The 22409-nt window shown below is 49.6% G+C and overlaps 8 protein-coding genes across 8 annotated transcripts; 2 read left to right on the top strand and 6 right to left on the bottom strand.

Moving 5' to 3' along the window:
* Positions 1–752: 752 nt before the first annotated feature.
* Positions 753–3274, bottom strand: BO88DRAFT_441461 (uncharacterized protein). Its single transcript, XM_025709879.1, has 2 exons — positions 3046–3274; positions 753–2976 (listed from the first exon to the last, which is right to left on the bottom strand). Exons 1-2 carry the CDS (start codon positions 3154–3156, stop codon positions 1006–1008), a joined length of 2082 nt encoding a protein of 693 aa, XP_025566748.1. The 5' UTR covers positions 3157–3274; the 3' UTR covers positions 753–1005.
* Positions 3275–3999: 725 nt separating this feature from the next.
* On the bottom strand, positions 4000–5131 carry BO88DRAFT_441460 (DODA-type extradiol aromatic ring-opening family dioxygenase; the record flags this gene model as incomplete). Its single annotated transcript, XM_025709878.1, has 3 exons — positions 4970–5131; positions 4783–4913; positions 4000–4722 (listed from the first exon to the last, which is right to left on the bottom strand). The coding sequence occupies exons 1-3, from the start codon at positions 4971–4973 to the stop codon at positions 4000–4002; spliced, it is 858 nt and encodes a 285-aa protein (XP_025566747.1). The 5' UTR covers positions 4974–5131.
* Positions 5132–5363: 232 nt separating this feature from the next.
* Positions 5364–8583, bottom strand: BO88DRAFT_402015 (PalH/RIM21 family protein). The gene is made up of 2 exons (XM_025705993.1): positions 8054–8583; positions 5364–7958 (listed from the first exon to the last, which is right to left on the bottom strand). Exons 1-2 carry the CDS (start codon positions 8160–8162, stop codon positions 5761–5763), a joined length of 2307 nt encoding a protein of 768 aa, XP_025566746.1. The 5' UTR covers positions 8163–8583; the 3' UTR covers positions 5364–5760.
* A 589-nt stretch (positions 8584–9172) lies between these two features.
* On the bottom strand, positions 9173–10306 carry BO88DRAFT_432739 (DUF614 domain protein; the record flags this gene model as incomplete). Its single annotated transcript, XM_025709379.1, has 2 exons — positions 9472–10306; positions 9173–9408 (listed from the first exon to the last, which is right to left on the bottom strand). Exons 1-2 carry the CDS (start codon positions 10238–10240, stop codon positions 9173–9175), a joined length of 1005 nt encoding a protein of 334 aa, XP_025566745.1. The 5' UTR covers positions 10241–10306.
* A 2930-nt stretch (positions 10307–13236) lies between these two features.
* BO88DRAFT_473734 (uncharacterized protein) lies at positions 13237–14204 on the top strand (the record flags this gene model as incomplete). Its single annotated transcript, XM_025711782.1, has 2 exons — positions 13237–13368; positions 13452–14204. The coding sequence occupies 2 exons, from the start codon at positions 13237–13239 to the stop codon at positions 14202–14204; spliced, it is 885 nt and encodes a 294-aa protein (XP_025566744.1).
* A 417-nt stretch (positions 14205–14621) lies between these two features.
* BO88DRAFT_411841 (uncharacterized protein) lies at positions 14622–15470 on the top strand (the record flags this gene model as incomplete). Its single annotated transcript, XM_025708056.1, has 4 exons — positions 14622–14793; positions 14831–15066; positions 15145–15342; positions 15399–15470. 4 exons carry the CDS (start codon positions 14622–14624, stop codon positions 15468–15470), a joined length of 678 nt encoding a protein of 225 aa, XP_025566743.1.
* Positions 15471–16188: 718 nt separating this feature from the next.
* Positions 16189–17706, bottom strand: BO88DRAFT_402013 (phosphatidylinositol-specific phospholipase C domain-containing protein). The gene has a single exon (XM_025705992.1). The coding sequence runs from the start codon at positions 17685–17687 to the stop codon at positions 16272–16274; it is 1416 nt and encodes a 471-aa protein (XP_025566742.1). The 5' UTR covers positions 17688–17706; the 3' UTR covers positions 16189–16271.
* Positions 17707–19331: 1625 nt separating this feature from the next.
* Positions 19332–20979, bottom strand: BO88DRAFT_381972 (CFEM domain-containing protein; the record flags this gene model as incomplete). The annotated part of the gene is made up of 8 exons (XM_025704610.1): positions 19332–19591; positions 19651–19718; positions 19792–20174; positions 20231–20298; positions 20355–20391; positions 20448–20629; positions 20693–20828; positions 20881–20979. 8 exons carry the CDS (start codon positions 20977–20979, stop codon positions 19332–19334), a joined length of 1233 nt encoding a protein of 410 aa, XP_025566741.1.
* Positions 20980–22409: the final 1430 nt, after the last annotated feature.

Here is a 22409-nt window from a genome sequence, read left to right as displayed (position 1 = left end):
AAAAAAAAAAAAAAAAACATGTATATATATAAACATATATCATAGCAACGAGATTGATTTTATTTGGTGAGACTAGTTACTACTAGCACTAGAAATGAAATGAAGCTCGTATGAAGATCATCCTAGCATCATGCTATGCATTATAATCATATATATATATATATATATATATGTATCTGATGTTGCACATGATGATAATACTAAGTACTGCTACTACTACTAATATCATATAAGCTACTATCAAGAACAACTTCTTAGTTGCCATCACTAAGTACTAACTAACTAATTGAACTAACACTGAAGCACATATCAGGTGATACTGCTAGAATAGAAGGAAAGGGAAGTTTTTCCCGTGGAGGAAGGTGGAGGAGGGGGGGGGGGGTGTGTTGTATGGAGGGTATGGATGCATGCACGTAATGCATTGGGTGAATCGATTTTACTGCTGTTGTTTAGGTCTATTGTAGTTTATAGTATCAGTTAGGATAAGGGTAAGTTATAATGTGCCGGGTGATATATTATAATAATAGTTGTTATGAATCATGAAGGAGGAGTCGGCGATCTTGTGTGTAACATCTTAGGTACTATCTTACTCTTTATTACTACTGGTTGCCGGAGGGATTGATCATTTGGGGAAACTAGTAGTTACTAGTGTATGAGGTCATGGGCCAAATGGCAACTATAATCCGCTTAAGTATATTGCTAATTTCCACTAGTACTGCTGGAGCATATATTGAACAAGTTTTAAGAGAGGAGGAGGTTATCGTTGCTCATATTGCTATGGTATGGTATAATATCTACTAACCGAGCATCAGCTCAAGTTATTGCTCATCCTAACCCCAGCTTAAAGGTTAGAAGGGCATGTATGCATGCTATATATAAATCCCAGTAGGAGACCCCGACGCTTGTCGCATGTCATCCAATTAAATCCGAATATTGTTCATGAAAAGAGAAAGAATCGAGATGATTCCCAGGGGGTATTGTATTTATCGACACCGTACGCCAAATTCATAACTCCTGTTTGTCCAGTCCCCATATCTCCCAATGCTGCAGCACATCCCAGCCAACGCGTCGGACACGCCGTCGCCAGTAGCGACCGTCGCGATGAATGACTTGCGGAAGGCACGGGTTCATGCCTGGGTCGGGTGCTTGCTCGTCTGCCGGCTGGTTGGCTTCTCCTGGTTCTGTGGTGGGGGTGTCTTCTTCTCGTGTCCGTTTGCCTAGTACGGAAGGTGGGACATGTCCGTTTCGCTGCGAGGGCACCATTGCATTATGGCCGTTGGCTGTTGGGGAGGGTCCCTCGGCTGGTGGGCTCTTATCATACCCTACGTTGGCTTCTGCGCTGGTGGCGCGTGAGCCCGTGGGTGTCTGTAGCTGGACGTGTCCGTGGTTTTCGGCCTGGTCGGCTGGCACGGTGTAGTAGTCTCCTAGTTGGAAGCCCTTGCGGCCCAGGCCAATGACCTTCAGCCGGTGGAAGATTTGCTGGTCTGCAAGAGATTCGCTAAGCATCGCGATCAAGGTGTCGTCGTCGGCTTCCACAATGTCGGAGAGCGTCCGGGCGGCGGTGAGCGCATTGGCAGACGGAGGGAAGTATTTAAATGTCTTAGGGACCGGCCCAGTACGAGCCGTCTCGGACGGTGAGTTGCAGGTGGGAATAAGGAGACGCAACGCCTTTAGATTTCGGAGGAATGGAAGAAGAAGCCCCAATGCTTCCAGGCCGGAGAATTCTGTGGCGAAGCCAAGCTGCTCCAATTGCGGACTGGCGTGGACAAGGCGCGCGACCGTGGGTGCAGATAGGGGCCAGCGAGCGGGGAGTAGTAGATGTCGTAAGGTGGCTGCATGATTCAGAGTGATGTTGTTTAGGTATACGTCCCGGACGCTTGTTTGCAAACCGGGGGAGTTGCTTGCAGCGGCAGAGCAACTGGTGGAAGTACCATTAGTAGCGGGTTGAGAGGTGTCAGACGAAGGGGGGGAGAGTGCGGCAGCAGAGGTCAGAGGTCGAGGGGAGTTGATATCATCGTTGGGATTAAGAGTGGCGTTGACGAAGTATAACCGTTCCAGACCCGTAAATTGGTTTAGGAATTGCGCATGTCTCTTGCTCACGGCATCCTGTCGAATCGATTTAATACGAATGGGATGGGCCGGCATTGTGGGCCAGGTGCTATCCACAAAGGTGTTCATCGAGAGATCCGCACCGCCGTGCTGGAGGATGGTCACGTCTTCTACAGTGGTACCATTCACTGCGAGACCGAAATCCTCCGTGTGCAAAGCGTACAGGTTCTGTAGGCCAATCTTCTTGATTGAAAGGGGTTGTTTCGCGGCGATGCATTTGCGGAAGTAATCGTGAACCATGACACTAGGCTCCTGCGCATTGCGCATGCGGGGAGACCAATGCATGTTGAGCTCGCGTAGCTTGCGACACTTGAATACCAGAGTGGAGATGTCATCCGGATAACAAAGCGGATCAATGTCGGTAACCTTTAGATACCGAAGATGTGGCATGGGTGGAATCACGATGGTTGGGCGGGGATGTCGACTGGAAGGAAAGCGAATAGTCAAGGCTGTCAGCTTAGGCAGCTGCGCCAGCCCAAGATAGACAGTTTCCAGCATTTTGGTATTGAGTTCCCAGCTAAAGCTTTCCAGTTCCGTCATCCGATCGACCGCCGCACGCACCGCAATGTTCAGCATCATCGACGAGTCCGGCACGCGACCCACGCGCGCATGTTCCTCGAGCTCGAGCTCCCGCCAGTTGCCTCGAAGCGTAAGCGACCGAACGAGCGTAGCATAGGGACGGGTGATGATGGCGTTGAGACCCATGGAAAAAGGGCTGGCGCTACCCATACCCTCGGGTTCATCGTCGCGATATCGGATTTTGTCATAGGAGGTCAAGGTGATGTGTTTGTAGAGCTGGGGGAGAGCCATGTAGTTGAGAACGCGGCATGCTCGACAGAGACGGGCAAGATCGCCGGGATCATCTACCTGCAAGAAAGCACGAGGTGGTTAGTGGGTTGCACAAGCTCCATTCGTGAGAGCAGTAGCTAGACGAACGTAAGAGACGATGACCGCGATTAAGTTGAGTGGTAGGATCATTAGCGGAGCGCCCTGGGGGCGATCGGTGGTGACGCTGGCTTCAAACATGTTCCGGTTGACAGCCGCCATGATGCGACGCCCAGGGGCGATAGGGTCGCAGCATGGACTGAAGAAAATAAAAGGGCAGATGGGAATAAGTCAGGCGAGACATCTATCAGAGGGACAGAGGCTCTCCGACTGGGGCGGGATGAAGTCGAAGTAACTTTCCGATGAGGAATATCGCGGGATGGCAGATGGCGGAAACTCTTCGATGTTCCACTGCTGAGTCAGGATCCCGTCTCTCTCTTTTAAGGTCATTAAAGTTAATTAAGACCTCTGGTGAATCTAATCCCCCTCTCCCTCTTCTTCACCTGCATGTCTGGTTGGAATTCAAATGAACGAATTATCCCTGTCAGTTTGACAGATGTGAGGTGGGCGATCACACGTGGTGAAAAGCAAGGAGGAAATGTCATTGAGTTGGCACATTAACCCTTTCCAGCTAATAGGAACTATACTATGGAGACAGCAGGTACAACATCCAGGTTACTACAAAAGCATAGGCTGTGCTCGGAATCTCCCTCTGATTGTATCCTTCAGTCTGGGGCTCAATTCTGAAACAATCAGATCCCTGCTCTATTGTCCTGCTGCCGGTCATATCAAGGTTTGAAATGACTTGCATTTTCCAAGCCTCGCTTCTAGAAAGATGGCAACGGCGAACCCATCTGTCAGATTCGGGGTATATATTGACTTTGTCGGAACGTAGATAGTACTGGTACCTATAAGTACCGCCTAACTATTACTAGTTTTTTCATGAGAAGTGCAACGATGCCAACGAAAGGGAGAAGTACCAGACAGGCCACTCATACTATATACTACTAATAGTAAATCAGCTTAAACAATTACAACATATCAACCTAACACACAACTCCCCAACTAACCCAACTTATTCCACTCCCCAATCGTAAACTGCGAATTACACATATTCGTCAACTCCCAAGTTTCCGCCCCCAGCACAACCTTACTCCCCTCATCCTCCCATTCCCCAACAGCGCCCGCCACAAACAACGCCGCCATAAAATGATCATCCGTGGCATGAGCATCCCTATACTCGGGATGTTTCATCAACCTTGTCATCGCGCGCCTCATCTTCGGCCCCCCAGAACACTTAACCATAACATCCTCGACCGCCTGACGAAACTCCAACGCCCAGTCCTCCGGCGGCGTCTCCATGGCAAAGGAATCACGGAAGCGCAGCATCGGCGCCCACCGATTCCGGTAGAGATTGTGTACGGCGCCGCCGGTGCCGATGATGAGGTAGTTCTCGCGACGGAGATGGCGCAGCGTAGAGCCGACTTTCATGTGGTAGTGGGGGTCGTAGCGGGCGTTGGAGGAGATGAGGGTGGTGGGTGGACAGGCGGCAGGAAACATGCGGATGAGGATGAGGTAGACGTCGTGGATCCATTCGAAGGTGTCGTTGCCGGAGGCTTTGAAGCCGGCTTGGTTGAGGAGGGAGATGCATCGGTGGGAGGTGGGTAGGTCCGGGTTGAGTTTGTAGTCGACGTATTTGGACGGGTGGACGTAGGCGACAGGGCTTTTGCCTGGGTTAGGGTTCGTGGAGATTTCGATGCCGTCGCCGTGGCAGGCCCAGTGGGCGCCCTGGTGTTGATCTTAGTGGTGCTGCTAGATGGAGATAGGGAAGAAGGGGTGATGATGTACCATGATGACCACGCCTTTGATGCCTTGTGCTAGGGCTTCGTCGCCGCATTTCTTCCAGTAGTCGGCTGAAGTGGACTCTTCGCCGAGCATCATGGTCGAGCCATGTGAGAAGAAGTGGACGGGTGTTAGTCCTATACCTCGTAGTTACTTAGTATGCGCTGCATAGATCCACTATAGGAGTACGTACCCATGTTGATGTCTTCTTAGTGTGTTATGTAGTTAGTATTGACTGACAGTGCCAAAATTTCAGCATATACTAATGCATCCTATAATAATGTTAATTAAGTCTGCATGCTGATGTTTGTCTGGTTGGATGCAACGCTGGCACTTATACAAAGCCTCATGTCGGGACCATCGGGTCGGCGGACCACAAACCGAGAGGTCCATCCGAACAGCGCAACTCCGGCCCCCGAGAGCATTTCCGGGGTTAAGGTGGTCCCCACAACTGGGGAAGAAATATACTTTGATCATCTGGTAATGTGTGGGGTTGCTGTACTTGCCGGGATTGCCGGCATTCTCGACTCGGGGGCAACTGGGATGTTCATCACAGCTTACTCTTTTACTATGCCCATACTTAAGACAGCAATATGTCGCATTGATATGCTATAAAAACATGTATAAGAAAGAAAGATCAATGATATATGCATCCCAAGGGTATCTTTGTACATCAACAACAGTGCAGTCGCCTGAGACATGGAGGGCTCCAAACAACCCAGACCAGCCTATCCATACACCCGTGCCCAGCCCAGCCCAAGCCCCTGATTAAACCGGAAACTGAAGAAAGCAAAGCAAGTTTTTGACCCGGAAGAAATAGTGTCAGAAAAGAAAACTCCAGTAGTAGACCATCCGGCAGCACCCAAGATCTCCAATACTCCCCGCTAAAAATCAGACATCAGCGGCAGAAAATGCGAAACACAGAAGCGAAATGGAGTGTTTTGAGACAGAAAGACGAAGACAGTCACGCATTACGCGTGAACATCACTGCTGGCCATGTGGCCCTCGTGATTCTTCAGGAGCCTCATCTGGAAGAGGTTGGGTTGGTGATATAGGTGCTCCTTCCGTCGGGTCGAGTTCCTGCTCGGATTGTTGGCGCAGAGCCGGCCCCCGAGTAGGCTCACTGACCGAGCCATCGGCGTCCAGCGCCGGCTGACATTCAGAGCCATGCTCACCAGGTTCCACAAGCGCTGCAGCTTCAGGGTCATATCGCAGCTCATAATTGCCATGACTAAACCCTTGCCCATCGGCTGCGCTCCATGGAGCGGCGGTTCGCGTTTGCGGCTGAATCACCCTCACAGGCAGGTCATCACGACCCGGCGGAACACGCTGGTTCGAAGTTGTTGTTCGTGAACTAGGCTCGTGATATTGTTGCGGCGACCAGGTCTGTTGACCGCGGCGCCTAGCCGGAATAACCGTGACTGGCAAGGGAGAGTCGGAGCCTTGTCGTCCAGAACCAGGTCGCAGTCGTCGATGGAAGCCAAACCGAAAATCATGCCTGGGATGTAAGCTGTGCTCATCGTCGCTGTCATCCAAGGAATGATGCTGTGGTTCCACTTGAGCACCTGCGGGGTTCCCCTCTTCCTCGGCCTGTGCAGAAGCGACTTCTCTTGGTAAAGATGCCCGCCTTCGCTTGAAAGGATTGAGCAGCGCTCGCCACCTTCTATCCACGTGCACAATTTGAGGGGATTGCTCCCGGGTCTGTTGTTGTGCCAGCGCATCTTGCGCCAGGCCGGCTTGCTGACCGTCGGTGGTCATCTCCTTCGCGGCCACCGCTTCGTCTATGTCTTCATCCTCTTCCTCCATGTGAGGCATGGCCACCGGCGGAGTGGGACTAGAAACTGGATGATAATGTATGTTGTATACCGTGCTGGCCGCGCTGGTTGTGTCAGCGCGACTGACAGGCGTTATAGCTGCTGGGGGAGGTGTTGGTCGGGGCGCCATGCGCCGGCGCCGAGGGTCCAGGGGAATGTTGTGCTGCTGGTTCTCCAGGTTCGACTGCCAATTACGACCAACCCTCGTACGCAAAGGTCGATGAGCCAATCCCATCATGCCACCCCAGCCTGAAGATGTTCCACCGCCTCCGCCTCGATCATGGCTGTCAGGGTTGTAGCGCGGCCAATCGACCTCTTCCGAAGGGGTCACTTCCAACATCTCGTCTCCATCAAATATTTCGCGTCCAAGTATTCCGTCCTTCCTCTCATCGCGTTCCAATGCCTCAATCCGCTCCACCCATTCCCAGACCACGACACTCGCGGCAGCCGAACCAACCCACCTAACATAAGTACCCCATCCGGCAATTTTCGGTTTTGCGATATCCAGAACAAAAAACACAACGGGTATAAGAATCGCACATAACGATAGCAACGCCACCAGGCAGATATTCCTCATTTTCGGATGGAAGAAGGCGAATCGATGTTTCGAAAGCGAGTAAAAGATGACCCAAGCGGCGTACAAAAGGTTGAGAGCAAGCTCGAACAGATAGCTGAGAGCGGGGATCGCGTCTTCGTATAGCCGCGGATGAACGGTATCGGTCTTAACCAAGAATTTGTCGAGGATACTAAATGTGGTATCAAACACAATTAACGCGAACCCTGCCCACTTGATCATTATTTTCTCCTTATGTCGAGGGAACAGCCGGATCAAAGTCTGAATCTGGGCCAGCCACAGGAAGGTGCTGGAAATAATTCTGACCACCCGGATCTCCAAACCGTCGATGACCTCGTCGGCCAGCGCTTCAGCATCGGAGTAACCATAATAATATTGCTGTTCAGCCACACGAAAGGAGTCGACAGTCGCAATGGTGAGTGATACCGCGACTAACAAGGCCGCGACCTTTTGCAGCCACGGCCGACCACCCACGCCAACCACCGACGAATTACCACTATACGAACCGCTAATCATACCATGACGGCCGAGAAAGTTTGCACCGCCACCGGGACCCCCAACATAAAACGTACGCGGCGTGATGAGAAGTATTATAACGAGGAGATAGCTGACAACGGTCGTACAGCCCATCGCATACAGCGCCGGGGTAACGGAGGAATAGAAAGGATCGGTGACATCGAGCGCGGCGACCGCATGGGCCGTGGCAGTTGGCGTGCCCGTGCCGGTACAGATGGGATCGTAGATGGCATTTTCGGTCAAGGCGATAGAGTAGGAGCGATTCAAATAGACGTAACCTGCAAAGCAGCCGCCGAAGCGCCGCGTCAGTGTAACCGGACGGAAGCGAGTTTGTTTGACGGGCCGTATTCAGGCCCAGCACGAATCCACATACCGGAACTGGGTAATAGAAAAGGCGTGCAGTCCGCTTCATAAGTTCTGGTGGTCGTTGTCGTTGGTTGAGCCCATATTTGGCGAGGTGTTAGATGAGCGGGTTCCCCCATGGTCGGCGGGGACGATTGATTTCTCCTCGGAGCAGCCCTCAGACCCCTACGAGATGAGGCGTAATGGCTATCATCAATGCCCTTGTCAGAGTGGACCCGTCACATGCGGCCTTTTCAAGCAACCATCATTCTTGCGGGGAAGTGGTGGTGCTGGGAGAAGAACACGGGGGGACAAGCAACGAAGTGCGCGAGAGTCGAGGCGAGAGCGAGTTGCTTTATCCGATGTTGGACGGGCGGAGGAAGTCGGGGGAAGCTGGGATAAATGGAAAAGGGGGGGCGGGGAGACAGGTTTCGAGAGGATCCGCGTCGGGGTTTGGTGACCGGACAGAAATCTGGGAGGGATTTGGGGAGAGATGAGGGAGCGAACAACAACGGAGCGCAGGGGAAGCGGTGCTGCGAAAGAGCTGAGGTGGTAAGGGTGGTACACGGGATGATACGTCGTGGAGAGTAGCAGGCGAGGGGGAGGAGGATTTGGCAGTGCAATAGAAAGATCCGCCACCCGCGGTCCAGATTGCCGTCGCCAGTTCGGCTCTTCTTGTACACCGCTTGCCAATCTCCACCTCAACAACTACTTAAGTATACTTATTTCTTTCTACTGTACAGCTAGCACGTTCGAAATTCTTGCTAGTGTTTCTGCAATGCAACAATGACAACTGTCTTGATGGTGTTCATGTATGTACAGGTTGGCTAGACCATCAATTGTAGGTCCACACCAGCAATAATGACAAGAAATCAACCCGCCACGGAAACCCAAGACGAAGGCCACGAGGTAAATTGTTAACTGACAGTTGATCACATGGAGACCTCAGCCTCCCAACAAAACAAGCATGGTAGTACAAGTGGATGAGAGAGGACCGGATTTACCCAGATCCCATGCACTGCGTCCCCTATTCAGACACCACTTCCGTCGTACAAACATACCCATTACTCCACCCCCCTTTATAATTCAAGCAGCGATCAGGGTCTCACACCCCACATTCTTGCCCCGGAATAGCTCCTACGGAAGTCCATTACCTCGGGGGTGGTCCGTACGACATCTGCGTCGGAGGCAAGTATGGTGATACCAATGCTGCCCCCGTGGCACTGGCATATCTCCCGCGTTCTTCTTCCCGTTTCTTGATCTCGACCTCGTTTTGGATGATCGTACAGCATGTGCAGCACGTTGCTCGAACGCAGTCGGAGACAATATCCCCTTCAATTTCATAGGCCTTTCGCGTTCGACGGCGCTGGTACGCCGCCAGGAAACCTGCGACAGCTTGTTAGCATACTTTGCCGGTGCTGAAGACTGACGTGAAAGGTGCGCACTTACATTGACAACCGCAGAGCAAAGCCATAACAGTGCAGGAGCTATTGCACGTTTCATATCCGAGCATATTTGTTGGGTCTTCATTTCTTGACTTCATAGAAAGTCGATATTGCGTTTTCCCGAATAGGACGCATGGACAGAGCAGTCCTAGACAACATGACCCGACATCATAGCATCCGCACATGCTAGTGCGCCACGATCCGCCTTTTATCTCCAGATCTGGGTGAGTTATTTGACCTGGCCGATGGTATGCCATAAGATCAAATCCTACAGGTGTTGTTGGCGCCCCGTGGGCGACTGGAGGGGGAAACTGAGGTAATTGGGGCGAATGTAAGGGATTTGTGTCTGGTACAACAGCCATAGGCTCTTTTTTCGGTAACGGCTCTGCCATTTCCAGGTCCCTTTTGACCGGGAGAGGGCCCGGGGATTGTGGAGGTTGTGCGTATGAGTATTCAGGCACTTTTGGATTTTGCTGGACTTGCTGGATCTCGTCCGCGTACGGCGCATAGTTGGCTGGATGTTGCTCGAGATTCGGTCCGCAAGGATAGCCTTGAACGGCCATATCTTGCTGGTACTGTTGCGACTTTTCGTTTAACGGCGGTTGAAAGTGCTCCATGACAGTCTGTGGTTCTGCTGACTGGGCGGCCGCTGGAGGTGTAATCTCATCTCTCAGTCGGCTCCCTGGAGCGTGCATTTCCAATGGAGTTTCCATATAAGAGTATCTTGGATTGGGGCCCAGGTTGGCCGTATTAAGCTGCAGTTGTCTGTTCATGTTGGCGGTCGCTTCTGATCCCAGATGGCCAACTCGTAGGCCCGTCTACAGCTTCACACACTATATTTCTAGTGCACAGAGCTTTCCGGCTCTTTGACCCCCCAAGAAAGAAGGGTTATCGCAGGGTGAACGGTAATTCCAGATCGCTCAAATGCGGTCGTTCCGTAGGGATCTACATGTACCGGCGAGGCGCAAACCCTCCGCTCGCAACCCGGAGGAGAAGCATCAATAAGCAGTACAGCACAGTGAGTGTGCAGAGATGGAGTCCTTCAACATTCAAGTAGTAACAACCAAGTCACCAAATCCAGAACTAGAGAAGGACAAAATGGAAAGCGCAACAGTAAAAGAAAAAAAAAATCCAGAAGCACAACCCACACCCACAAGGACAAGAAACCGGAAGGCAGCGAGATTATAACTAACTAAGCAAAGCAAGTATAGTGGCAATTGGGTGATCACAATCGCCGGAGGTGGAGAGGGGATGGCATGGCGCTTGGGGAAGGAAATGGATGGACGACAAGCAAGCAAGCAAGTTGCTTTGCTGCGGCGGCGGGGGGGAATCAATCATACGTATTGTAGTTAGTTATTGGCCAGCGAGTTAAGCGTCTAAGCACAAGTTGCGCCGAACGAACCCCTAGCGCTGCACCCTTATGTGGCTCTGTTCACACGAGTGATGAATCCTGTTGGTCTGGCGGTCTTTCGGATCATCCTGTTGGGTCCCGAAGCACACTTTCTCTTCGATTCTCATCACATTTTCGCCGGTCGGCTGGCGTCACATTGGATGGTTGCCGACGCACCATTCCATTTCATCCCCTGTCTTTTTTTTTCTTACCCTCCCCTCTTTCTTTCTCTTCTTCGTACGTAGTTCCGTGACAGTTGCCGATCACAACGCTCCTGGTTGGCTCGGCCGCCAACTGTTGCTAGTAGCTCAGTACTAAGTAGTTACCGGGGGTGAGTGCGTATCCGCCTATTGTGATAGTGGTTTCCTTCCGGAGAGAATACCCAGCCGCTGGCAGTCATAGTTACTATCGTCTGTTAGCTAGCCTGCTGGCTAAGTATGTACCTATAGTCACTGCCAGCGCGAACTACTACTAGTAGTACTTTGTAAGCGGTTACATCCCCGTATGCACCAGTGATGCAGGCAGAGAGAGCATGGTGACCAGCCGAGTTGCAGTGCATGCCATGCCGCTCGGGAAAAGGCGTAATTAGCGATAGCACAACATGTGCGCGGTAAGTTCTGGATCTGCAACGGCTTGGAGATATCATATCCTGCATTCAGACTATTACAGTGGTTTGGCGCTGAGAGCTCAGCTGGATCCATAAGCGTTGCGAACCTCCGGATAAACATTACATGGGATTAGGATGGTCGAGACAGGTTACCTGGATTACCCCTCATTCATTGACATAACGGTGAGTGAAACTAGTGTCCCTGCATCAGAGCAGCATATTGGTCACTTTCCATCATCACACAGAGTACAAAGTAGCTAATAGATTAGGAAGGATATCCTGGGTTCTCTCACACAGCATCACGTGATGCATGCTTATCCAATATACTGCCTAAGGCTGCACTCACGTGCCTTCATGCTCTGGTGTCTTGGCGCCAGGGCTGGGTGCGACAGACTATTTCTACCACTACAGATGGTAGTACTGCATTCTATGCAATAAGAGAAATGAAGTGGGCACGTAACAGACTAGGTCCCGTCAAAAGTTGATACTCTCAGAGAGAGTGGAACAGCAAGTGTAGTGCCATTGATGCATTAGTACACTATCGTACCAAAAAGCACGATGAAAACAAATGCCAAGAAGCTCGATTCATCCGATTTCAATCGAACTCCTCAGCATCTATGGATACTAGTCTAGATGCATCTTTAGCAAACGGATCAGTTGAGTTTAACCGTTTCAAATTTATGCAAAGGAATTTCCCTCCAACCCGTCAAAAGACATCAACCGGCGTGTAACGAGCGCACTGGGCACTCTGTGGCGCAAGCCCCATCCATTTAATTCCCGGAACGAGAAAAAGAAAAGCTTAGGGTTGACCGCAAACTCCACTTGCAAGTATGTAACTCCACTACTCTATTTGGTCTGCTTCTCCATACTATTCGGTATATTCATTGCGAAGAATTATACCACCAGAACTGTGAGGATGTGACACTTCTTTCACAGCTCTCAATGATAACTATGCCCCTTCGATAAATCCAACAATCTCGGATAATTCCCTTGATGAATGCAGATGCAACGGTGTGAAGAAACCGGTTGCTGACTGTTTCACAGACAAACAAGCAAGCATAACAACAAAAAAGAAATGAAAAGAAAATATCGCAGCATGACTAGTCAGATTTAAGCCTCCAGCAAATAGGAATAAAGTATCTCAAGCCAATCAAACGGCTTGGAAACACTCGGAGATATCCTTAAAAGTCATCAAACCTTGTCATCAGGAAGCTCCGGGATGGATTCCTCCCGTGGTCATCTGCAAGTTTCGTAAACTCGGAATTCAGCCACAGGGTAACAGTTGGGCATTTTGGCAGATTCTCTCCCGCCTTTCGCACGGTTTAAAAAAAAATTGCTAGCATGGCAAGTAAGCACGGAAGAATGTCGATCAATCGGTCGATCAAGTACAAGATAGAAAGTTTGTTCCTTGGTAGAAAAGTTCCGCTACTTCTTAGGGTTCTATACTAGAGAAGTAACCTAATTAACTGCAGCAATTCACGATATTGAGTAGTTCTTCTCAGGAAACGTCTTCCGAAAGAAAAAAGGGTTTCAACTCGCAGGCAAGTCGCGATAGAGCAAATGTCTTCGAATTAGGTAGCAGTGAGTCACCTTTCAAGCACAGTGTCTATATAAATGGCTCGAAATCCCCGTTGTGTACTCGGTGATCAGGTCAACTCTAGCCAAGCACAAGAGTACTACTACACGTCTTTACGATTCCTACTTCAGTGAAATACGAGAACGACAAACAAAGCTGCAGAAACACCAGGATCAGGTCACAACATCCCGGCAAGATGTTCGATAGTTTCAGCGAACTGTATGCCGATCAGTTGAAGTTAATTACGGATGCTCTGGACCAAGCTGGAATCAATAACGTACTTTGGGGCCACGTCATTGAGCGCTTCCTCGAAAAACGTGTTTCGTCGGTAAGCACACTCCCCCGGTCTCTGACAATGGTCCCTGGTTTTCTTTTCTCTCTCTCTTTCTCTCTCTCTAACATAACCAATAGGGTATCGAATGCATCATCCACGATGGCATGGCCGAAAAAGCATGCCAGACCCTTCTGGCTGCGGGGCTCGAGCCATGCAAATACGGGGAAGATTGTCCGGCGACGAGACATTGGCAAGATAGGCCGGACGCTGTAGCGCATGTGCACTTTGAAGCAACCACTTTAGGGTGTGATATACCTGTGATGTTCTGGGAAAAGTCGTCTCTTCTTTGGGCGTTGCCCGACTTACCATCGTCTCCTCCTTCGTCGGATGATTCGTACTACATGCCAATCAGGATCCCATGGACCTACTACGATAATAGGTCGCAGCGTCCTCCAATAGATTTGACTCCTGCAAGAATGATCAAACCAGTCAAGATCGTTGAAGCCCTGATATGGCTGATGTGTCGGGACCGGAATCCTGATGAGGGATTGGAAAGGGGGTGGGAGTATCGGTGGCAGAAGATCTTGGAATACTGGGTGCAGAAAGCCCCAGGTCTTGCTGAGCATGGGCTTTTCTGCCGGAACGAATTGCGACCCAATTTTCTGCCTCTTTGGGACTACCTCTGTGGTGGTGAAGGTGAACAGACCCCCAAGAAGCATCGTGCACACTATTTGGGGCTCCAAGCGAAGCTTCGTGCGGAAAATGCTCTTCCAAGCTCACCGCAACCAAAGAGAAGAACAATTGAGGAAATTGAACATCAAAAGTGGAAGGTGTATCAGAAGTTCGTAAAACGTTACAGCGGCAATACCCCTTGGATTGAAGAAGACTAATTCTGAGGTGGTACTACTTACTACGAATGCATTCTGTACTTTGTTCCCAGCCCTATGGCATCTCCGCAACCTATGTCACACCATTCGTAATGAATTCAAAATATTACATATAAGAATTTATATCAGTTCCGGATGATTTGAACGTACTTTCATCGCGATGTAGTTCTAGCCTCCCCACGATAATTGTCATGAAACAGCTTTCCGGGTAGAGTTTCTCACACGGGGAAGTCGGAAAGGAAGCCGGGGGAGCTTCGGTTGGCATTGGTGTCAGAACACAAATGCAAAAGTACTAGATAGTAGAAAGCATACGGAGAATTTTCTGAATTTCACCACACGAGGCCCGAAGCTGATATGCATAAGAAGAGGCCTGGTCGTCCTCTTCTCTTTGAGCAATTAGAAAGATCTCAACATCGAACGATGACGCCAAACGCAGAAGAATACACTGCTTGGGAAGTCTGGACGCAGTGCGATCACACCATAGCGATCAGTATCATGCGCAGCAGACAACTTGATGATATTAAAATAGTCGTAATTGGTGCGCAGTCCATTAAGCACAATCTCCCGGCCCTGGCAGAACTGTATACAGTATGTATCCTTGATCGACTTACTCTATTCAACCCACCCAGTCCTTACGAATCAAGCACTACCCCCTTTACACATTCAGAAACTCACTGACTCGTCCGATGAGCCGTACGAGGCCAACACGGTCTCTGTGGCAGTGTCAGGGCAGGGGTCGATTCCCCGACTGATAGATGTCTTGCTCACCAGCCGCGTTTTCCTCCCAAGTGGCACAGATCGCGTGTTATACAGAGACCCTTTCCGTGGACGCGAAATTTTTGTCGAGTTTGTCCCAACTCCCGAGGTGAGTGACTACGCTCTCCGGATATTCATGAGCGCTGGATGACTTTTTCTGTTTCTTTTCTTTCTTTTGGTTCTATAGCTTTTGTATTTACCAGCCTCTGCCACAAGAGTCGCCGACTTAGGAAACAACGCATACAGTATCCCATGCTCATCTTTATTGGATGCGCTGATCGATTATTTCTGGCGCTCTTCCGACTGGTCGGCAACCACAGAATCAGATGATTTTCCGTATCGTCTGGCCGAAGAGATCTCAAACTTGTCGAATAACATCCCCCTGGTAACCAATGCACAAAGACTTCTTGTGCAAATTGCACTGGCTCGCGCATATCATAGGAATTGGGGACGGAGTTTGGGATGGTGGAGAAGGAGATTCGGTTTCAGCTATTAGCTAGTGATATGGGCTGATGAGTATTTCTATTTTGTTTGGTTGCTTTCGTTCATTTTTGGATGGGCGGTAATTTGTGCAGAAGCGATGGATCTTTTGTTATTGAATTTGCTTGGTATAATTTGTTCGGCTGGAGTCTTGTTAGAGAAGGGAGCTACAAATTGATGTATTGAGTCTGTTAACTATTCATTTCGTTCAAGAATCCCACGTCCTCTGGGATGGCCTGTCCGACCGGAGGTGTTGGTTGTTTCGGTTCTGGTCTGCTGATGGGAATTTTACCAGTCACATTTTGCGGCATCATGGTTCTGCATTCTGTAAAAGTAAATTGCGAAGCCAAAGGTGAATTGATGAGTTGTCAGCTCTATGTCAGGGATGATCCTAGTAAATGGTAGATGGACGGAGGGGACGAGAGAGTGAAACAAGAACTTTCAATATGCTGCCCGACGAATGGAAGGATGAACAACAATAACCTGACGCCGCTGGCATTGTCCAATCCGTGCTGTGTTCAGTTCTTCGTGCAAGGGAGTCAGGATGGGGTAGTGCCAATCTCAGATGTGACAGGAAGACTTTCTGACCGGACTGGAGCAATGCGGCAAATAGACAGCATCAAGTTAGTACTGATAAATCACTAGAAACACTAAGAGCTGTGAGTTAGATGGAATGAGTGGATGGGTGTTGAGAGAATGCCAGAATTCGAGCCTTTAGTACGCTGAAGAAAACAAAGTATATAGTGGTTGACAAGAATACCGATAACTATCTATCTAGTATGTACACAATATGGCAGGCACCATTCTATCTATCCACAGTATGCGATGGTTGGTTTACAAGGACAAGCGCTGACGCGAAAGCATAATGGACGTGTCGACAGTTGCCCCATCAATAAAGTCATTCATGAGAACAATAGTCCTCTCGGCCCGAAGTCTATCCAGAGCATTCTTTCTAATCCAAGGCAAAGTTTGCATGTCAAGCATTCCCTTGGTCGACGTGAGACAAGAGCTAGCCGCTGCTGCAGAGAAGACGCTGTAGACAAGCACTTCCTTGATAGACTGGGAGGTCGCCTGGCACTGCAGGATAGTCAAGTCGGAATCCGCCTGTCCCTCGGTACTCATGGACTCGAAACGGTCGATTATCGGGTCGGCACTCAGTGTTGCGTATGCTTCAGCGGTCCAGCTATCGTATTTATCCGCTTCGATGACAACAATCAGACGAGTCCCCGTACGGCGCAGTTCCTCAATCGGCTGTTCAAAGCACTCGCGCGTTCCCCATGTGAGCGGGCTACGCACTGCCCTGGCACACGCCTCGTTAAACAGGTCTGAGATCTCGTCTTCTGTGGGCCGCTGGCAGTCTGCCACGATGTTATCCCATCGGATATGGATTGTGACAATCTCAGTTTGGTTCTCATCGAGGAAGGCGACCTGCTCGCGGAGGAACTCGTCAAAGGCAATACCGGGAATGCACGCATGCTGGAAGTAGAAAGTGTCTCGTAGGGCAGACACTTTCTGAAACATGGGAAGGAGCTTAGCTGGACGAAACTCAAAGTACCGTGCGCCCATGGCCAGCATAGTCGAGACGGTTTTCTTTTGGGTGATGGAGAGGCCGTAAACGATATGAGGTAGCTTCTTCATGAGAAAGTGGTCCGGGACGTGATTGACGTGCTCGAGCAGAGGAACAAGCCGGCGAACGACTGCCAACATGTCCGAATCGAGATGCTGAAAGATGGCCTCGCATGCCGTCATCCCATTCATTCCATTGTCGTGCGGCGCAGCCAGCACGAAGCGCGAGAAGGGCTGTTGTGCAGCAGGGGATCCTGGAGGAGCCACACTTCCCATCCACTCCCGATTATCTCTCGAGCAGATGGTCACATAGCATTGATGGCGATCGGTGAGACCAACCTCGCCGTGACCCGCGGCATAGAAGCCATAAGTGATGATGGCGTCCTCTGTCACGATCGGGTGGAAGTCCTGCGTCGCGACCATCGTGCCTCCCTCGACCTTTCCAGTCAGACTGTTAACATCGTTATGTGCGCCAGCCACCCGTTCTCCATAGCGAAAGACGGTCCATTCGAAGCGACCTGTGAAGTTGCCGAGCCCCTGAATGTGCGACGAGTCGATCTCGAGCTGACGGCTGGTAAAGTTATGGGCCACATCATGGAGCACTTCCTGCTGGGGCACGGCAAAGCCGACCTCGTAGCCCGGAACGCCGATGTAGCTGTATACAGTGATGCCTTTGCTGGGCATAGTGAATGGCCGGGTGATGTTCTCCCGAAGGTGACTGAGGGTTGCTCGCCTTGGCGCATTGCCTTTCTGCAACTTGTCCCACTTGGATCGGTACTAATGAACTACTAGCCATATTGGGAAGTTCCCTGTCCCCGGCACATCGTGGGATCGTCGGAGATGATCATATGCCAGGGCGTCAGGAGTATGGTACGTCACGTGAATGATATAGCCTGCTAGTTGCCTCTTAATTTATCGTACTCGTTGATTAGAGTTTTACATATCTAAAGCCCTGGAATCTTTCATGTTGTTACTCCGATTTCTATTGCCCACGTAGACGGCGCCCCCGTGAATTACGCTATGCGGTTAGTCTTTTGCCCTTTATGGTTTAGCGCTACAATGCCTATTAAAAAGCCCTGCCCTTTCGACCTCTTGTCAATATATGTTCATCATCGCAGCGTTGTGCCATAGGCCAATAGCGAAAATGCCGCACATGCTCCTGGCCTCATCTGACAGCCAATAGTGCTGAGACTGCGATTGTTAATCACACAGCCCTACGCGCATACCAAGCGGCGAACAACCTAGTCACGAGGACGACTGGTGTAGGCATGCATCGCAATAGTCATCATCAAGGGAAGCAGGAATCACAGACGATGAACTACAACTCGTGCTCATGGATGTGTAAGGCGTGATGCCAGAACCCTTCTTCTAACATGTGTTTTGTAAGACAAACATACCGGCTGACGGGGCCGGCCGAAGTGCTGATTTCAGTGATCATACTGTGTCAGCCTCAGATGTGTCCGAAATTTAGTTGATGTCTTGACCAAGCTTTTTCGAAAACATGCCGACATAATTTGAAAGATTTGCTAAAGATATCCCGACACTACGCTGTCATGTAGAATCGGGGCAAATGACCTGAAAATCTCCCTCGCCCTTGCAATTCTCATTGCCAATGTGTCCCCTTTCGCTGGTGAACATATACTATTGGGGATCTGTAAATTGGAATGGATGTAAACAATATCTTTGCAGCGCCCTTCATTGATTCGGGGGTCGTGTATACAGCTCTGGGAGCATCAGAGAACCTAGGGTCGGCTTGTAAGTTTCCGGTTGCTAAACCTCGTAGAATAACCGCCCCTGTGCTCGTCGAAGCTCCGCGAAGCGTATATCGGCAAATCATTGACGATCTTGCCGGGTGAAGGGGCTTTTTAGCTCAGCTTGGGTAAGAGTCCATGAATTTTTTTTTCCTCTTTTCTGGAGGGATTTTGGCAATTACAGAGAAATGTGTGGAATCCGGGATTGTGCAGCGCGAATTAGCGCGAAATCGTGAGAAGATGCTAATAAAAGCTTGTTCTTGGCTTAGATCATCCGAAAAAATCTGGACACCTGGAAGCCTAGGCACAAGACCCCTGAGATAGTCTTTGAGGCCCACCAAGGGGGCTGCGGAAGTGCCAATGCCGATCTGTACTATCGGAAGGCCACCCTCGGCAACCCGAGGGGGCCGGGCCGGCCCCGTGCACACCAAAGGGCACTGGACCTCCGGTGCCCCGGGGCCCGTGGAGTAGACTCTCTTAACACCCCTTCATATAATAATATTATGATTTTATATACGTGGATTTTCGTTAATAACAAGTACCGAGCATGCTAAGAGCGCCGAACATTTGACACCTGCTAATGTATATCAGGGTCACTTTTCAATCCCCCATTATGATCCATCTCGATCAACTGAACAAAACTGGTATTCGCATCGCGATTGTCAATTCGAATTTTCTTTTGGCTGCTTGGTAGTCCCATGCTGCTGGCTTCCTTTGTTGATCCGAACACAGAGGGGAATAGGCGACCGAGCAAGGATCGCAAAGCGGGTAAGCATAGACAGAAAATGCCTACATCGATTTCTATCACGGACCAGTAGCCGCCAGCAGCCATGTCCCCTGTTGCGAAATCGTTAGATAACCTGGTGGGTGGAAATAAGGGAACCTAGGGATATTACATGTTGCATTTGTTGTTGTTGCGAAGATCTTGAGCATTGTAGCGCGGTAGATGCCGACACCTGTGATTCTTATTCGATTAGTGTCAGTAGTTGAATGGTCCGACGCCGAAGAAAGGAAGGAAAATGGAACCAGGAACTCACAAGAACCCCACAGAGAACATGAATGTGACTTGGAGTTTTGTACTGACTGATGCCTGGAGCTTCATCACTTTGGGTATAGGGAGGGCAATAACCCAAGCATCAAGTACGATATTCAATCCGGCGGCAGTAACCACTAGGGCGTTCGTCTTGACGCAAGAACCGTGGTGCTCTCCATCCCAACTCGTCCAGTTATAGCTAATAGGCGTGCATTGAAACGCGAAGGCAAATATGAAAGTTATGGCCCAGCAAACGGAGATGATGCAGGATGCTTTAATAACGCGGCGCATTCGATCACTCGGGAAGATGCGAAGATAGAAGAGGAGGAAACAGATCTTGATGAGGGCGACACATGTGGCATATAGAATTTCTTGGATATAGAAAAGCTAATGGATTCAGTCAGAAGGTTGTCGATCCGCGTGTCGGTTGGAAACTTGTATACGTAGAGAATTCGAGTGATGTTTTTGAACTCAAGGGTCCAAATATCCTTTCCTAGCCCTGCTTTTCCAACTGAACTCGATTGTTAGTAATGTCAATTTGTCAATGTGAGAGTCGGGGCAACTTACGCAATATAGAACCGGAATTGACGGGCACCGCACAACACTAGGAGAGTTAGTTTTGAGGGCTTTAAACCTCAGAGAAGGAGCACGCAATCTTACCGCGAGGAAAATAGTTGCCCAGTCATCCAAACCCATCTCTAATTTCGTGATTACAAGGCGTGTATATAATCTCAATGCGACGAAGAACAAGAAGCATAGACCAACTGCTGGAACCAGTATGCTGACAGAAGTGCGGTCTCGAACTGGAGCTCCGCATGTAGTATCTGTGACATTGAGCGTAGCTGCAAAATTGTGTTAAATCATGGGCGACTCGCATCTTCATCTATAATTTATTAGCCACTCACTGAGACCCTCCTTGACAGTGCAATTCGCCGAAACGCAGACGTTCATCTCCTCCTTAAGCTCAACATTCGTACATATACATGTTTGATTGGCAAGGGTACAGGATGACTGAGGGACAAGCTCAAGCATGCATTCTTTCTGTAGGCAATGTCAGTATAATGTTATGCGAAAGAACATCTCAATAACTTACAGCGCATGCTGGTAAAGACTGGGCTCCGGCCGATGCCAAGTCAGTCAATAAAAATATTACGCAGGCTGAGAATAGAACCCCAAGTCGAAGAATTCGCATTCTGCTGCAATACTGCACAGCTGATGCTGAGTTCAAATGCAATCAAGCATGTGGTAGGAAGGCTGAGATGATTAGCGGCGAAAAGGAAATTTGTGAGTGATGATGCATGAGCTACTATGGGCCTGTTCGCTTGTTGGAGGGTCTAGTAATCGAGCTAAGCTTAGGTCTGCCCCTTAAATGAATGGAATTTTGGGGCGCTTGCCACGACCAAAGCTAACTAGTACAATGTGAGTTAAGTGAGCCATGAAGCATCGAGGCATTCACCAGCCATTGATCCAGAGATGCCGCCGGATTTGACTCCCGCGGGCCGTCAGAGGTTAGAGTTCTCTAGTGAGCTATCACTTATTAAAGAATATGGCCAAGGGTGATTCAAAAGCTGAGAAAGGATGATCATTTTGTCTGAGCTAGCGGTAGAAAAGAAGATGATAGAACAATCTGGTTCATTGCTCTGTTTCCAAGGCTCTGTTGCCTCCTTAATTGCGGGACAAAACGGACATATAATTAATCAAAATGTGTAAACCAATATCTACAACACGTTCAGAGTACAAGATTGAACAATTTTTGTCCGCAGTTAGCTTCCGTTCAATTAGCTATTATTTTTAGTACAGTAAAATATTCGCAAATTGCTGAGATTCCCCATTTATGCGCCGATCAGGCACCTCTTAAGCACCAACATTATTGACATTGGCCTCGCAGATCAGGCTTAGTATCTCCCTGTTCCCACAACTCAGCGAAGGCTAAGGAACCCTGAAGAAGTTCCGTAGTGCGAAGGGAGTTTCCGCACTGCTGGGCTCGTTGGTCTTGACAAATTCAACTGACAGAGGATTCGATCGGGTATTAATTTATGGCGAGAAGATCATAGAGGGTGTTCTGTCACCCTGTGTGCCCCTGACGGGTGCGGCCCGTTGCTAACCAGTGTTTGCTTATCAAGTACGTAAGTCTCTTTGAAGGATTCGCGCTAAGTGGAGGTTCTCTCATGTGGAGACACTGTCACACGCTTTCTGCCACTTGGATATCAGACAATGCTGTTTTAGTTTCAACATGCACGGTGGCTAGTCTTAACTGGTCACTAGTTCACAGACCAGCGGGAGAACAAGGCCGTCTTCATTGGCCTTGGTGTACAAACTAAGTACACTATCTTGGGGCCAGGAAAACCGGTTCAATGAGTCTAGGTGCCTTTACCTTTTAGGCAATTCCAGCCCGGTATCATTTTCATACGACCCACTCACCGGGGGGGGGGGGAGCAAGGCCGAAACTTAGCGGCAATGCGAGGTATTTGAGGAGCAAGATGGCAATCTGGAGGTGTTCTTAGTTATGTTTAGCAATAATCAGTCCTCTTCATTGATTTTCTAACACAGGACTCGATATCTTGCACAGAATTAGTCATAAGACTGGGTTCAGCAAAATGGTCGTTTATAGATCACCAGTTA

This window comes from Aspergillus vadensis, assembly GCF_003184925.1.
Source record: "Aspergillus vadensis CBS 113365 unplaced genomic scaffold BO88scaffold_3, whole genome shotgun sequence".
NCBI classification, from domain to species: domain Eukaryota; kingdom Fungi; phylum Ascomycota; class Eurotiomycetes; order Eurotiales; family Aspergillaceae; genus Aspergillus; species Aspergillus vadensis.
Note: the sequence above shows the minus strand (reverse complement) of the source record. Positions and strands in the feature narration are given on the sequence as shown.

What these genes read in the sequence shown, in the direction of transcription:
- BO88DRAFT_441461 (XM_025709879.1), bottom strand. Translation starts at nt 3,156, where the DNA reads ATGGCGGCTGTCAACCGGAACATGTTTGAAGCCAGCGTCACCACCGAT. An exon ending in TCGCGGTCATCGTCTCTTAC is followed by an intron (nt 2,977 to 3,045) that starts GTTCGTCTAGCT and finishes GCTTTCTTGCAG; the next exon opens with GTAGATGATCCCGGCGATCT.
- BO88DRAFT_402015 (XM_025705993.1), bottom strand. Translation starts at nt 8,162, where the DNA reads ATGGGGGAACCCGCTCATCTAACACCTCGCCAAATATGGGCTCAACCA. An exon ending in TTTTCTATTACCCAGTTCCG is followed by an intron (nt 7,959 to 8,053) that starts GTATGTGGATTC and finishes GCTGCTTTGCAG; the next exon opens with GTTACGTCTATTTGAATCGC.
- BO88DRAFT_402013 (XM_025705992.1), bottom strand. Translation starts at nt 17,687, where the DNA reads ATGCCCAGCAAAGGCATCACTGTATACAGCTACATCGGCGTTCCGGGC.